This window comes from Astyanax mexicanus, chromosome 4, assembly GCF_023375975.1.
Source record: "Astyanax mexicanus isolate ESR-SI-001 chromosome 4, AstMex3_surface, whole genome shotgun sequence".
NCBI classification, from domain to species: domain Eukaryota; kingdom Metazoa; phylum Chordata; class Actinopteri; order Characiformes; family Acestrorhamphidae; genus Astyanax; species Astyanax mexicanus.
The window spans coordinates 22,724,541-22,740,772 of NC_064411.1; the positions used below are offsets into that span (position 1 = coordinate 22,724,541).

Here is a 16,232-nt window from a genome sequence, read left to right on the forward strand (position 1 = left end):
CACATAACACATTTAACATTTAAGACATTTAGCTATTTTTATTTACTTATTAATTTTTTTGTTATTCTGTGTGTTATTATGTTAGGGATGGATAAATGGAAACATATAGGAAGCCATACTATATGATTTTTTTTTCTTTTTCTTTCAAGGGCACAACTTCTTCTTTTGTTTTTTTTCTCTCTCTCTCTTCTCTTCCCCTATATATTTTTTTCTATTTAGTTTATTTGTATATATACACATCGTTATGTCCTCCCTCTGCACAGTGTCCTCAGATATCAGAAATTTGTATTAATATGAATAAAGTCTTAATGGTCCTCCGAAGGGGGGGGGGGGGTGTGGTAACCAAGTGGGGGTGGTAACCAAGTATTTTAAATATACTTGGTTACTTTATTATCCTTTGCAGTTATTTGAAAATTATTTCAGTTTGGATTTTGCCAGTCTTTGCTTTTATTTTTGTGAATTTTCTGTGGATTTTTTTTTATTTTTCTGTTAAAGACTTTTGCTTCTGGAATCTCTTCTTTGCTTTTGCTTTAGTTTTTTGCTTCTGAGTTGTGGCACACTTTTCACGGGTGAGCGGGGCTAAGAAGAAGGCCCCTTGAATCTCCATTGGTCAGCTGGTTCTGGACTGACGGGTTCCCTGAACCCTCATCTGAGACTGACCACGCCCACCCCACCAGTTTCAAGCGTCCTTCCAAAAACGGAGAGCGAACAGCTTCTAGTGCAAAGCAGCAGATACTTTTACAATTAAATTTCATACAAACGTTCTGTTCAATGTTATATTATTCTCTGTTTCACTCCATTAAAAAGCTCACATTAGCGAGATGTGCTAAATATTCATGCACAAAGTATGATAGTTACCTAGTCAGTGAGCTAGTGAATTAGATAGTTACCTATTCAGTGAGCTAGTGAGTTAGCTAGTTACCTACTCAGTGAGGTAGTGAGTTACCTAGCCAGTGAGCTAGTGAGTTAGCTAATTACCTAAGTAGTGAACTAGTGAGTATCCTAGTAAGTGAACTAGTGAGTTACCTACTCAGCGAGCTAGTGAGTTAGCTAGTTACCTACTTTGTGCATGAAAATTTAGCATGTTAATGTGAGCTTTTTAATGGAGTGAAACAGAGATTTAATATAACATTGAACAGAACGTTTGTATGAAATTTAATTGTAAACACAATCCGCTGCTGCTGCTGTGCACTGGAAGCTTTTCGCTCTCCGTGTTTGGAAGGACGCTTGAAATTGGCGGGGTGGGCGTGGTGAGTCCAGAACCAGATGACCAATGGGGATTCAAGGCGAACGCCTTCTTCTTAACCCCGCCCACCTGTGAAAAGTGTGCCAAAACTCAGAAGAAAAAAACTAAAGCAGAAGCAAGGGAGAGATTCCAGAAGCAAAAGTCTTTAACAGCAAAATCCAAAAAACTCCACAAAAAATTCACTAAAACACAAAAATAAAAGCAAAGACTGGCCAAACCTAAACTGAAATAACATAACCAAGTATATTTAAAAATATATATTTGCTATATATTTTTTCTCTTTTAAATTTGCAACATACAATTTTTGCTTTTGATTCTTAACAGTTTGATTGTGGATTTTATTTTTTGTGTAAAACTTTTGGCACAAACGGAGAGAGAGAGAGAGAGAGAGAGAGAAACAAATGGAGAGAGACAAAAACAAACAGAGAGATGGAGAGAGAGCAACAAAGCTCTCTATCCAGGTCTGAGCTGAAAGTCTGAACCGGATTGTTACAGCTGGACACCGCATTAAAGCGCTTCAGTCGTTTAACCAGAAGTTGGGGTCAAACTTGGTGCCGAAATAAAACTTGGGTTAAAAAAATAGTAACACGTTACTGATTCCAACCTAACAGCATATGTTAATGATTTAATGCTGACAGCCCTGATAATTTCAAATGAAAAATTACAGAAACACTGACCTGAGAATCTGCAGTTTACATTGTGAACTCTTCAGTCCAGCAGAGAGCAGCTCCACTCCTGAATCCTGCAGGTCGTTGTAACTGAGGTCCAGCTCTTTCAGGGAGGAGTTTTCCAGGTTTAAAACTGATTCCAGATTTTCACACGTCTTTACTCCAAGATTACATGAAGCTAGTCTAAAAATCAAGAATAAACAAATGATTTCACAATAAACCCAAAGAAGAATATTTGAACGGATTGACAAAGAATAGAGAGCTGGTGTTTCTTTATACTGAAACAGTTAACATGCAGAAATCTCCACTTTATTTGTGATCAGCATGGGCATACAGTTCACCAAAAGCTCTGGAACAGATTATAATGAGTTAAAAAAGAAAAGGAAATGTTTAACAAAACATAGAATGAGCAAGGCTTTTTGGAGTATGTGTCTATTTTCCCAGTTAAACTCTGGAAAAACATTACACCTTCTCCCACATATATATAGGTTAGAAATAAATACAGACACTTAAAACGTATGTTCTATATAAAATTGTTGTTGTATTGCTAAATAATTTCTCCAAAGCATATTGAGATGCAAGATGCAAGAGATGTGCATTTATTTTAACAAAAAACATATAACTTGCCCAAAACCATTTTTAAGATTGTATTTAATCAGTCTTAGACAGAAACTTCATGTACTGTTAACATTAAAATGATGGTTTAACTATTATTACACACAAAGGATAATACATGCTTATATGTGACAATGTGAATAATGTGAATCTACCAGTGATTGAATGGAAACTGATTCTACACATCAGCAGTTGATTAAAAACTGTGTGAAGGCCTGAATAAAAATACTCACACAGCTCTTCTGAATATTTTAACTACTGGAAGCAGTCTCAGAAGACACTCCTCTGATGGATCATATTTACTGAGGTTAAACTCCTCCAGCTCTTCTTCTGAGTTCAACAACACAAACACCAGAGCTGACCACTGAGCAGGAGAGAGCCTGGCCTTTTGAAGACGACGCTCACCACCTCCACTCAGGTATTTCTGCACTTCCTGTACCAGAGAATGATCATTCAGTTCATTCAGACAGTGGAACAGATTGATGGATTTCTCTGGAGATGAGTTCTCCTCAATCTTCTTCTTGATGTATTGGACTGTTTTATTGCTGTGAGAGATCCTCTCTGTTGGGGTCAGCAACACTCCTAATAGAGTCTGATTAGACTCCAGTGAGAGACCCAGAAGGAAACGAAGGAACAGGTCCAGGTGTCCACTTTCACTCTGTAAGGCTCTGTCTATGGCACTGCTGAGGAAGTCAGTCATTGTTGACTTTCTGAAAAACTTGAAGAGTTTACTGGTTTGTTGTTCAGTGGATTGTTCTTTTGGAATTTTTCTGTTGAGAAATGCATATAAAGCAGCAAGAAACTCCTGAACGCTCAGATGAACAAAGCTGAAAACCTTCCCCAGGTGCCGCTCATGTTCCTCCCTGAAGATCTGGGTACACACTCCTGAGTACACAGACAGTTCTTTAATATCGATACCACTCTCTCTTAGATCTTCCTCATAGAAGATCAGGTTTCCTTTCTCCAGCTGCTGGAACGCCAGTTTCCCCAGAGCCAGGATACTTGTTCTAGTCTGCTGAGGATCAGGGTCACTTTTCCCACTGTACTTCTGGCTCTTGTGTTTGATCTGAAAGATCAGGAAGTGTGTGAACATCTGTGTCAGGGTTTTGGGAATTTCTCCACTCTCAGCTTCACTCAGCATTCTCTCTAGAACAGTGGCTGTAATCCAGCAGAAGACCGGTATGTGGCACATGATGTAGAGGCTTCTTGAAGACCTGATGTGTGTGAAGACTTTGTTGGCCAGGTCCTTATCACTGATCCTCTTACTGAAGTACTCCTGTTTCTGAGGGTCACTGAAACCCCGCACTTCTGTTACCTGATCAACACACTCAGGAGGGATCTGATTGGCTGCTGCTGGTCGAGAGGTGATCCAGAGGAGAGCAGAGGGAAGCAGATTCCCCTTGATGAGGTTCGTCAGCAGAACATCCACTGAAGTTTGCTCTTCTATATTCACCAAGTTCTCATTGTTCTGGAAATCTAGAGGAAGTCGACACTCATCCAGACCATCAAAAATGAACATGATCTTGTAGCCCTTATAATGTCTTGGTTTTAAATCTTGTGTTTCTGGGAAAAAGCTCTGAAGAAGATTTACCAGACTGAGCTTCTTCTCCTTCATCAGATTCAGCTCTCTAAACGGAAGTGGAAATATGAAGAGAACGTCCTGATTTACTTTTCCTTCAGACCAGTCCAGAATGAACTTCTGCACAGAGACTGTTTTTCCAATTCCAGCAACTCCTTTAGTCAGTACAGTTCTGATGGGTCGGTTCTGTTCTGGTAATGGTTTAAAGATGTCATTACATTTGATTGGTCTTTCCTCTGTTTTCCTTTTCCTGGATGCAGCTTCAATCTGTTTCACCTCATGTTCCTGATTGACATCTCCTCCATCTCCCTCTGTGATATAGAGCTCTGTGTAGATCTCATTCAGAAGTGCCAACTTTACATGGCCCGATATTCCTTCATTAAGTATCTGATATTTATCTCTTAGCTTGGATTTGAGCTTTTCTTGGCATGCTGGGGCTAATTCTGATAACAGAGGAAGAGAATAAGGAACATGTAATTAGCTGTGTCTCTTTATGGAAGACCCCTGTGTAGAACGACTTTGATACAGTCGATAATTGTTAGGTTTAAGGATACATTTGATGCTGTGACACAATATCTTATAATTACAAAATCCAGATAATTATTGCTGATTATTCTAATTTAAAAAGCAGAACTCCACTGAGGAAATAAATTAGCACTAGTTGGTCCCCATTCTCATGACCCAGAACTCTTACTGCTCTCTAGTGTGTTGGCAAGGTCTGTCTGATTCATGTTCCTCAGGATGTGCAGTGTGACCTTCAGAACCCCCTCTCTCTGATCATCCTCCACCTCTCCCTCAGAGCATGCTGGGTAATCTGAACTCAGGAGCTTCTTGAATGTGTTCAGCTCGTTCTTCACTAGAGAGATAAACTTCTCCTGCAGCTTCTGAATAAAAACAAACATCAGAGAATCAGTAAAGCTGTTACAGTACAGAGAGAGAGATGATGACACTGATCTGAGGAGAAAAGGAGTAATGGATGGTTTGGTCTGTAGAAGGATTTAAACATCATGTTAAAACACTACACATAGCCTGCCTCCTGACGTAGCAGGAGGCATATATATATATATGTGTTTGTCATTATCAGTACCGTGATGGTACTAGTGGCATGGCATGTAAACATTGTTTTTAATAAGGTTCTCTTCTCTGTTCACTTATTAATTAATGCCTCGTTTAAATGTCAGGGCTCTTCGTATTCTACGAAGGAGGTGTGGAGCTACCTTGAGCTGGATCAAATTTTAAAAGTGAAATTAAACTGAAATGTAAAAGAAATCAGGGAGAACCCCATCAAATATATGGTTTAGGAGTTACCTTGAATATGTGGTCCAGTTTTTCAGTGCAAATGTTTGTTTTCTTCTTACTGTGGATAACAAGAAAATCCACACTTTAATCCACATGAATAAATGCTCTGATCTAAAAAGCTTTTGTTTCAACTAAATATGTTATTATTAATAAAATAAAGAATATCAGAAAATAAGATTAAAGTAAAAGATAAACCCGCATTAAACCAACACGTTTCTAAATGTTTCTTAACTTTCTAATAATAAAGATTTATAAAGGTAAATAAAGATTTTGGCAATTATGTCACTCTTTATCTACAGTTTTAAGGCACAGGTAAAAAAACGGTTGCTTTGACCCACTGAGTCAATGCTTAATTTGTTCTACAATTAAGAATAATCACATATAATTAAATTATAAACAGTGTCGATCAGCAACAACATAAATGTAATTAGAAAGGAAACACCTAAAAGGTTTTCCAGCGTGAATTATCAAAATATGTTCTAAGGTGTATTCTAATTCGTTCTGAATACATTACTGTTCTATGTATTGTACTAGAACACATTCTGCCCAATCCTGGATGTATGTACTCACCCCAGCAACTGAGATGTTAAATACATGCACAACAAAAGATTGATGAAGTTTTATTTCCTGCTATTAAAGAAGAAATAAACATCATGTTTTTAATATGTTGGAAAACTGTTTTTAGGGATATGAAACAAGCAAAATGTTTCTTTTTTTACCAGACACATAGCACTGGTGGTTTCGCCACCAGATGGCGCTAATGTGCTCTGTGTCATAAAGCTTTGAGTGGAGAATATTTTTTGTGAAGTTGGAGAAACGTTCCAGAGCTTATATAAGATTTAGTCTACCATCAATAATATTTTTAATTCATTAGCATTTATTAAATGATCACCGTCACGTTAAGTTATCATACAGTAAGTTCATTAATTAATTATCCCAACAGGCCTTTTAACATTACCCAACATGTCACAACCCCGCCCCGTTCAGGAGTTTTCCACCGGTTCCAGGTCAGTGTAACAATATTAACATATCCCGCTACTGTCTCTATATATAGATTAGGGGTGTGTGATACATATTGTCTATGATAATATCTTAATTACTGTGTTGTTGATGTGTGAGCTGAAGTTATCGAGTATGCTAATTACTGGGGAAAAACAACAATCAAAACGCCTTTATTCCACGTGTTCACTAGGTCACGTTTTAGGATAGATTGCTGCACGTGTGCATTGAGGATGGTCATGCAGTGAGCTAGCTAGCATAGGCTAACTCTGAGCTCACACTGGCAGGGGACAAGTCCATCACGTTGGTACATGTTTGTGTCGTGAGTGTGCTCGTGGTTACTTGTGCTGTCGCGCGAGCCAATCACTTTAATTCACGCTTCATTTTCCTCCAAACTGTTCACACACCGTCATTGTGCTGAAATCTTTCTCTCTGTCATGCTCTCTCTCTCTCTCTCTCTCTCTCTCTCTCTCTCTCTCACACTCACACACACACACACACACAGCTGATGGCAGGGTTCTTCTTTCCAGGTTGTTGAAGTTAAAATATGGATTATATTCACTTATTTCATCCATTAAAGCACGTTAAAATATTCTAATTTATACTGACATTAGCTCCTAGACTAGATCTAGTCTACCAGACACAACAATTGTTGTTCCCTTCCCAAGGGAATAACCACCACTAAAAATAAATAAATAAATAAAGATTAAATCACAGATTGTTGCAATTAATACAATTCATTTTAATTTGATTAATATCACTAATATAAATATTACTTTGTTTTGCAAATTTCACACTGATGCATTTATTTACTCCAGAATATCTGGTAGGCCACATGGTTTACACACACGTGCACTGTTCGATATTTGAACTGATGAATTTAATGTTTTTGTTTGTGTCAAGGAATTAAATATTAAATATATTGTTAAGTGCAGTTTATTACAATAAAATACTTTTTTCTGAAAAAATTCTGAAAGTTATTGAGATATTGTTTTTATCAGTATCGTACACCCCTAGATATAGATATATGTGTAATTCTCCAACCTGTAGCTGATATTGTAATTTACTCTCATTGTTCTAAACCCTGCTTCCCATCACACCCAGCTGTTTACACTGATCATTACATACAGAGAATCTCACACTGACCTCCTGTGTGTGTGTGTGTGTGTGTTATGCTTTAAAAAGGTAAATTATAGTAAAAAATCAGTGAAAGGGTTTTGATGTTTCACTCACTCAGATCTCATATCTTCACTGCTGAAAGTAGGAGGAAGTCCGATGGACGCGTCACTCTTCATAGAAACACAGCTGGGTTCTGGAGAAGCTCCTCCCTGGGTTTCAGTTCTGTTAACATTAAACACAGTGAAACTCCAGCATTTATACAGTGAAACTCCAACACACAGCACATCTTTAATAAAGATCAGGAACTGAAAAGCTTCACTCTCAGAACAGGGGTGGGTTTCCCGAAAAGAAAGAAAGAAAGAAAGAAAGAAAGAAAGAAAGAAAGAAAGAAAGAAAGAAAGAAAGAAAGAAAGAAAGAAAGAAAGAAAGAAAGAAAGAAAGAAAGAAAGAAAGAAAGAAAGATAGATAGATAGATAGATAGATAGATAGATAGATAGATAGATACTTTATTTATCCCGAAGGAAATTTAGGAAAACGATCAATCTTAGCGAATAACGAACGAACGAACGAACGAATGACGTGTGTAAAGAACGAGCCAGTTCTGCAAGTGTTTCCCCAAAGAGCAACGTGACAATTAACGAACGAGGTTAAAGAACGTCTTTGTTGACTCCTCCCCCAAAACAGCGCACTCAATCGATCCACAAATATCGATTCAACACTGCCAATATGTAGTATTTATTCACTATTACACCCTAAAAACGTAGAAACGTGTTGTAATTAACAACATTATACTCCTAAAGATACATATGACTAAATAAATACTCGAAAATCTAATCTATTTTAAAACATTAAACTTTTTTTTTTTACATTTTTAAAACTATTATTGTTAATATATATTATATTAATAGATATTATACTAATATTATTATGGTAATATTGATAGTAATATTAATTTATTATTATTCTAATTATTAATATTATAAAAATAATCTAATAATTCATATGTTCCTGTGTGTGTGTATATATTGTGGCGTGGAAGAGGAAGGAGGACCCGTGAGACTCATGACAAGTACTCAAAGCTCTTTATTGAACTGGCTTGCCACTCGCTTACAGCCTTTAACAAGGCTAGGAGAGCGAAACCCAACTGCCCGCACACACACAAACACACCCAGGTCCCTAAACCTCCCACTAACCTACATTACGGTGAGTGCCCTAACTGGCACTCATCTGCATGGCCCCTCCCCATAACCTAGGCAACGGGGGAGGGACCAACCACGTAGCCTGGCACACACAGACACATATAGGCACACACAGGCATACAGCAGCCACACACACACACACACACACACACAGACGCCACAATATATATATATATATATATATATATATATATATATATATTGTCACACAAGACCAGACAGTGGGATCCAAACGCAGGTTTATTAATAATAGTCACAAAAAATAACCAGGCAAACAAATCAGGCAAGGGAAATCCAAAAATCGAAATCAAAAAACGGAACAAGATCAGTATAACCAGAATTCACACGATATAACAAGAAATGCTTCGAAATGCTGTAGAGAAAACAAACAAGACGTCGCACCTCTGCTCAGGTGCGGTGTCCTTAAATAGAGAGAGAATTAGATCAGAAGCAAAACAGGTGTGCAAGTTAATACTGAGGAGAGAGCGACCTCCTGTGTCTGGGAGGCGAACCGCCAGGGTCAATCGTGACATCACCCCCCTCCTGACGGTCGGCTCCCGCCGACTCTCTAACTCTACGCCGGGGGCGACCCCTGGGTCTGGGAGCTGGCCGATTGGGATGATCCCTATGAAAATCAGATATCAAAGAAGGGTCAAGGATGTCACAGGCTGGAACCCAAGACCGTTCTTCCGGACCGTAACCCTCCCAGTCCACTAGATAGAAGAGTCGACCCCTACGGAGCTTGGAGTCCAAAAGAGAGTTTACACTATAGGCGGGAGCACCATCAATGTCCAGCGGGGGCGGAGGCTCAGTCACTGACCCTGGGTTCTGTAAAGAAGAAGAAACAGGTTTGAGCAGAGAGACATGGAAAGTGGGAGCAATACGATAATTTGCTGGCAGGGCTAACTGATAAGACACGGGTGTAACCTGTTTGACAATTCTAAAGGGGCCTATAAAGCGAGGACTTAACTTCTTTGAGGGAAGTTTCAGTTTCAAATCTCTTGTAGACAACCAGACCCTTTGTCCAATTTGGAAGTTTGGAGCTGCCCTTCTTCTTCGATCAGCCTGAGTCTTCATCCGGCGAACAGCACGCTGGAGCCGCACATGAGCCTCCTCCCAGGTTTGTTCACTCCTCTCCTTCCACTCAGTAACTGTAGGAATATGACTAGATTCTGTGTCAAAAGGGAGAAATGGGGGTTGGTATCCCAAAACACACTGAAAAGGTGTTAGTCCGGTGGAGGAGCTGATTAAAGAATTTTGAGCATATTCCGCCCAAAGGATGAAGGAACTCCAATCGTTTTGATTGCGAGAACAATAGGAGCGTAAAAAACGTCCAATCTCCTGGTTAAGTCTTTCTACTTGGCCATTTGAATTAGGATGATATCCTGAAGTAAGGCTTACATGAATGTTAAGTGTTTTACAAAAATCATGCCATACTCGAGAGGTAAACTGTGGGCCCCTGTCAGATACAATGTCCTCTGGTAATCCGAAAAATCTAAACACATTCTCCAACAAAGCTTCTGCTGTCTCCCAAGCAGTGGGGAGTTTTTTGAGTGGGATTAGCCGGCAAGATTTGGAGAATCGGTCTATAATGACAAGAATGGTGGTGTAACCCCTAGAGGGAGGCAAGTCAGTGATAAAGTCTATGCCTAAGTGTGACCATGGGCGACGTGGGATTTCTAAAGGCACTAATAAACCTGCAGGAGGTGAACGGGGCGTTTTACACTGAGCACAGGTTTCACAATTTTGTACATAATGTGCAACATCCTCCATAGAAGAGGGCCACCAGTACTTGCGGTGTAGTACCTCAGCAGTGCGAACTATACCTGGATGACCAGAACTGGGAGTGGAATGTACCAAATTGAGAACACGGTTACGCAGGGAAGTAGGGACGAACGATTTCCCGACTGGACAATTCTCTGGGGTGGGTTCATTTGCCAATTCTAGTTGGATCTCGGTATCAATATCCCAAACTACCGGAGCTACAACACAAGAGGGGGACAGGATGGTCTCATGTTTGCTACTGTTAGCCTGGTCGGAGTCTGAGAACATACGGGAGAGAGCATCTGCCTTAACATTCTTAGAGCCTGGACGATAGGTCACTGAAAAGTCGAAACGGTTGAAAAATAACGACCAACGAGCCTGTCTAGAGTTCAACCGTTTGGCTGTTCTAATATACTCTAAATTACGATGATCAGTGTATACTACAAATGGGTGGCTAGCTCCCTCTAGCCAGTGACGCCATTCTTCTAAGGCGTATTTCATGGCTAGAAGCTCTCTGTTTCCAATGTCATAGTTCCTTTCCGCATCGCTAAGCTTACGAGAAAAGTATGCGCAAGGATGCAATTTGAGTGGGATGCCTGAGCGTTGTGATAGCACAGCCCCTACTCCTGTATCTGATGCATCAACTTCCACCTCAAAAGGTAACTCTGGATTAGGGTGTCTAAGTATGGGAGCAGTGGTAAACTTGGTTTTTAGAGCTAAAAAAGCCTGTTCTGCAGCTGTAGACCAATTGAGGGTTTTGCTTTTACCCTTGAGCATGGTGGTGAGTGGGGCAGCAGTGGAGCTAAACCCTCTAATGAATCGCCTATAAAAGTTGGCAAACCCCAAAAAACGCTGTAACTCCTTGACTGTCTTGGGTCTGGGCCAGTTTACAACTGCACTAACCTTGTCAGAGTTCATACTTACTCCTCCAGGCTGAATGTTGTACCCCAAAAATGATAGTTCATGCACATGAAACAGGCATTTCTCAGCTTTGACAAACAACTGGTTACTAAGGAGACGCTTTAACACTGCTCTAACATGGTTAATATGTTCCTCGAGAGTGGAGGAGTAAATTAAGATGTCGTCTATAAATACTATGACCCATCTGTCAATCATGTCCCTGAGCACCTCATTTACAAAAGCTTGGAAAACTGAGGGGGTCATAGCCAGGCCATATGGCATCACAAGGTACTCATAATGCCCCCTAGTGGTGACAAAGGCGGTCTTCCATTCATCTCCTGCCCTAATGCGAATTAAATTGTACGCGCTTCTGAGATCAAGTTTCGTGAAAATCTTTGCATTTCTCAACTTTTCTAGTGCTGAGGGGACCAAGGGCAAGGGGTATGGGTATTTCACTGAGATAGCATTAAGACCTCTATAATCAATGCATGGGCGAAGGCCTCCGTCCTTTTTTTCAACAAAAAAAAACCCTGCAGCGCAAGGTGAAGTGGAGGGTCTAATGTGGCCCATAGCAAGAGCCTCATCTATGTAAGTTTCTAGGGCCTGGGTTTCTGGTTCTGATAAGGGATACACCCTGCTGCGTGGAGGCATAGTGTTGGGAAGGAGATCTATGGCACAATCCCATGGTCTGTGTGGGGGAAGTTTAGTGGCGCGTTCTTTACTAAATACCTCCCTTAGATCATAATAACAAGCAGGGCTGTTAATGGGATTAAGTAACTCTGGACTCTCTACAGAAGTGGCAAAACAATTAATAGACATACAGTGCCCAAGACAAAAGTCACTCCATTTAGTAATTTCTCCGATTTTCCAAGAGATCAAGGGGTCATGTAGGGCTAACCAGGGGTACCCCAAGATTATGGGATGTTCGGGAGAGTCAATAATTAAAAAAGTCAATCTTTCTTCATGAAAGAGGCCAATTTGCATTACCAGTTCATCTGTACTTTTGGAAACAGTTCCTTGCCCCAGTGGTCGTCCATCCAAGGCTTTGATCCTGAGCTGAGTGACCATGGCTTGAAGTGGTACTTGCAGTTGCTTGGCCAGATTCACATCCATGAAGTTACCTGCTGCTCCCGAGTCTACAAGGGCTGAAACAAAAAACTTGTCTGAACCCACAGCAATCTGAACTTTCAACATCATATGTTTAGGAGTAACAGAGATTTGAGTCAGACTCACCTCTGCCGCCCCAGTAGCACTGGGACGGACGGGGCAGGAAGCGCAGATATGGCCGGCATGGCCGCAGTATAAACATAGACCTTGCCTGCGTCGGCGGAGCTTCTCCTCTGGAGTGAGGCGTGCTCTTCCCAGCTGCATGGGCTCTGCTTCACACTGGGGGGCGGGGGTGGAGAGGCTGGCGCTGGTGAGTGGTCTCGGCTCTCGTGTTAGTCTGCGTTTGCCTCGCAGCAAATTGTCCATGGAAATGGCTGTCTGAATGAACTGATCCAGAGTCAGTTCCTGCCCGCGAAAAACGAGTTCAGCCTGAAGGTCCTCCCTTAACCCTCGCTGAAACACAGTGAGCAGCGCGGGTTCGCTCCACCCACTGCCGGCTGCGAGCGTGCGAAAATCTAGGGCGTAACTAGCCGCAGAACGGGTGCCTTGTCTGAGCTCGCACAGTCTTAAGCCCACCTCTTTTCCGGCGGCCGGGTGATCAAACACTGCTTTGAACTGTGACAAAAACTCGGATTCTGAGCATAACACTGAACTATTAGAAGACCACAGGGCAGTAGCCCACTCCTTGGCCTTACCGGTAAGTAGTGACATGACAAAATGAATCTTGTCCGTCTCAGAGGGAAATTGGTGTGCGTTGTGGTTAATGTACAGAGTGCATTGCATTAGAAAGCTCTTACAAGTGTCCGGAGAGCCGTCGTAGCGTTCAGGAACAGCTATAAAAGCGGAGGAGGAGGGGGGGTTAGCCAGCGCCTCATTAGCAACAGCTTGTCCTGCCTCAGCCACCGGTTGTTGTTCTGTTGTGGGGGAAGCAATGCGCTGTAACACACCTTGGACCAGCTGAACTAGTTCCTCCAACTTCTGCTCCTGGTTGGCCATCCGCTGTTCCATTCCTGCTGGATCCATGCTCGGCGACGTCTTATGTCACACAAGACCAGACAGTGGGATCCAAACGCAGGTTTATTAATAATAGTCACAAAAAATAACCAGGCAAACAAATCAGGCAAGGGAAATCCAAAAATCGAAATCAAAAAACGGAACAAGATCAGTATAACCAGAATTCACACGATATAACAAGAAATGCTTCGAAATGCTGTAGAGAAAACAAACAAGACGTCGCACCTCTGCTCAGGTGCGGTGTCCTTAAATAGAGAGAGAATTAGATCAGAAGCAAAACAGGTGTGCAAGTTAATACTGAGGAGAGAGCGACCTCCTGTGTCTGGGAGGCGAACCGCCAGGGTCAATCGTGACATATATATATTACATTTTAAACCAACAGAAATATGTTTTGTACTTTATACTGTGAAGCTCCAGCTCATTCTAAATCACCATCTCAGTTGGGTTTAGGTCAGGGGATTGTCAAGGCCATGCTCCTTTTTGTTTACTAAATAATTCCATTTGCGTCAATTAGTTTTCATGGTTTTAATAATAATCGACAATGTAATTGGTGGCTGGAGTCTATACCAGCTGGCATCGGGCTGAAGGCAGTATACACCCTGGACAGGATGCCAATCCATCACATGGCAGACAGACACAGACAGACACACAGACACATTCACTCACACACTCACACCTAAGGGGCAATTTTTATCCGACATCTAATTAGCCTGAACTAATTTCTTTGGACTGTGGGAGGAAAACGGAGCACCCACAGACACGGGAAATAATATAATATAATATAATATAATATAATATAATATAATATAATATAATATAATATAATATAATATAATATTAATAATTATATAGTAATATAATTGATTATAATTAATAGTAATATAATATAATTGCTTCAAACACGGAAATTATCATTTTTCTTCCTTCCTTTCGTCCCTGGTGTTTAAGGTGCTGAACTGCAAGTCGAGATCCCCTAAAGAAGCTCTTTAAGAATAACGTAAGAATAACTAAAGTAGTACTTTAGTTACGCACTGGTTTGGAAAACACTCTTTAATTAACGATCAATCTTAAGTACGAGTTAACGAAGTTCTTAGCGTTACGAAGCTTTCGGGAAACCCACCCCAGAACAGTAGTTTAGTGCAGTGATGTACCGAGACCCAGAGCTTCCTCCTCCACTGCTGAACCCTGGAGGATGAACCATGGACCGGTCACTCTTCATAGACACTCCACTGGGGGCTGGAGATGCTGCTCTCTTCTCCCTGTAAACAGATCTTCATGATGATCCATGATGAGAGTAAAGTGTGGAGTAATGTGTTCCTTTACTAAAACTTATTCACAGGTTCCAGACTAACTTCTTCATAACCGTCCCAGAAGCGTCCCGAAGCTTTCTGTCAGCTGCCCCAAACTGAAAAACGCTCGTCTAATAAATATACATATTTTAATTTCTTTAACAATACTGTTGAATATATTTGTGTTTGTTATGATGTCACAATGTCATCACCTGATTAGATCATATTTACTATATGTATTTTATAGATCTGTGACTAGTTAATAACATGTATTGTTAAGAGCTACACAATTAGACAATTATACTGTATTATAAACTAAAAGGTATATTTTTATACTGAACTCTAACAGAGATACAGATCAGAACAGAATAGAACAAGTCTTTCTGTGAGAAGCTTCATTCCACAGCTTTAATATCAAACCCAATCACTTCCATCTGATCTATATAAATGCAGCACATCAGGATTTCCTCATTTCTAATGCTAATGTAAACCCAGACAGCGTGTGGTAAAATCCGAGACGGATCCTCACAATGGATCTGGTTCAGAGTTCACTTTCACTACAGACTAATCCGATCCAGATTTTGAGCAAATCGTCACATTTATGTAAAAATATATGAACTATATTTTTTAACATAAATGTGCAACCACCACATACCATAGCAACCACCTAGCAACAGCATAAAATAACTACAGCAATACTGTTACTGTGCCAGAAGGAAACATATATTAATATTAACAATTAGATATTAAGGGCAGATATGTACTTTAAATACAGATTAGAAACACATTCTACTATAAGAATAACTGGCTGGTTTGTTAAGCGTTTCTCTGTGTTTAAATACAGCACAGGGTTCTGACTCTGGTCCAGGAGAAACTCTGTTCTCAATATTTTAAAACTGTAAAATATGCAGATCACAGCTCCAGGATTAGAGCTGAAACCATTACAATACAAAACTACTTTACATATTAAACCCATCACTTAATTTACTCACTTTAGGACAGGAGGTCCTCCTCCACTGCTGGAGTTCTGAAGATCCATCATTTACTCTTCTTCATTCACACACAGCTGAACACTGCCGACACCGACCCCTGAGAACAGATCAGCCAATACAATAAAACCTTTATTCTTACAATAATGACATTATCATCAGAACTGCATTAAACAAAACCTGATAAACTAACAAAACAAACCAAACAGAGAACGATACATAACGGTGTGATTTACCCTCATTACACATTATTCTACAGATTACAGAAACATTTACTGTTATTATAATGATTATAATTTAATTATTAGTAGTAATATTACTGCATTACACAACATTATAAATATACACACTGTTCTATTATTATTAATAATATTATTATTATGTTACTGAATCAGAATAGAGAGATTATTTAAAAACACTAACACACCACGTGATCTTGAGCTCT

At 40.2% G+C, this 16,232-nt stretch overlaps 4 protein-coding genes across 6 annotated transcripts in view; 1 reads left to right on the forward strand and 3 right to left on the reverse strand.

Annotated features, from left to right (window-relative positions):
• The window catches only part of LOC125801117 (zinc finger protein 850-like), a 527,199-nt gene that overhangs the window by 449,838 nt on the left and 61,129 nt on the right, over positions 1–16,232 (reverse strand). The gene's annotated exons all lie outside the window — the stretch shown is intronic.
• LOC125801170 (zinc finger protein 585A-like) overlaps positions 1–16,232 on the forward strand; it is a 272,387-nt gene that overhangs the window by 223,044 nt on the left and 33,111 nt on the right. The window lies entirely within an intron of this gene.
• LOC111196793 (NLR family CARD domain-containing protein 3-like) overlaps positions 1–16,232 on the reverse strand; it is a 102,003-nt gene that overhangs the window by 85,273 nt on the left and 498 nt on the right. The window contains exons 2-6 of the mRNA XM_049477072.1: positions 15,791–15,887; positions 14,661–14,768; positions 7,640–7,747; positions 5,417–5,465; positions 4,803–4,992 (exon numbers count right to left, since the gene is read on the reverse strand). Coding sequence (XP_049333029.1) covers positions 4,803–4,992; positions 5,417–5,465; positions 7,640–7,747; positions 14,661–14,768; positions 15,791–15,840 — 505 coding nt within the window. The 5' untranslated portion in view covers positions 15,841–15,887. The remainder of the gene's footprint in view (positions 1–4,802; positions 4,993–5,416; positions 5,466–7,639; positions 7,748–14,660; positions 14,769–15,790; positions 15,888–16,232) is intronic.
• LOC111197505 (uncharacterized) lies at positions 8,947–13,107 on the reverse strand. Its single transcript, XM_049478354.1, has 2 exons — positions 12,376–13,107; positions 8,947–9,896 (listed from the first exon to the last, which is right to left on the reverse strand). The coding sequence occupies exon 2, from the start codon at positions 9,799–9,801 to the stop codon at positions 9,193–9,195; it is 609 nt and encodes a 202-aa protein (XP_049334311.1). The 5' UTR covers positions 9,802–9,896; positions 12,376–13,107; the 3' UTR covers positions 8,947–9,192.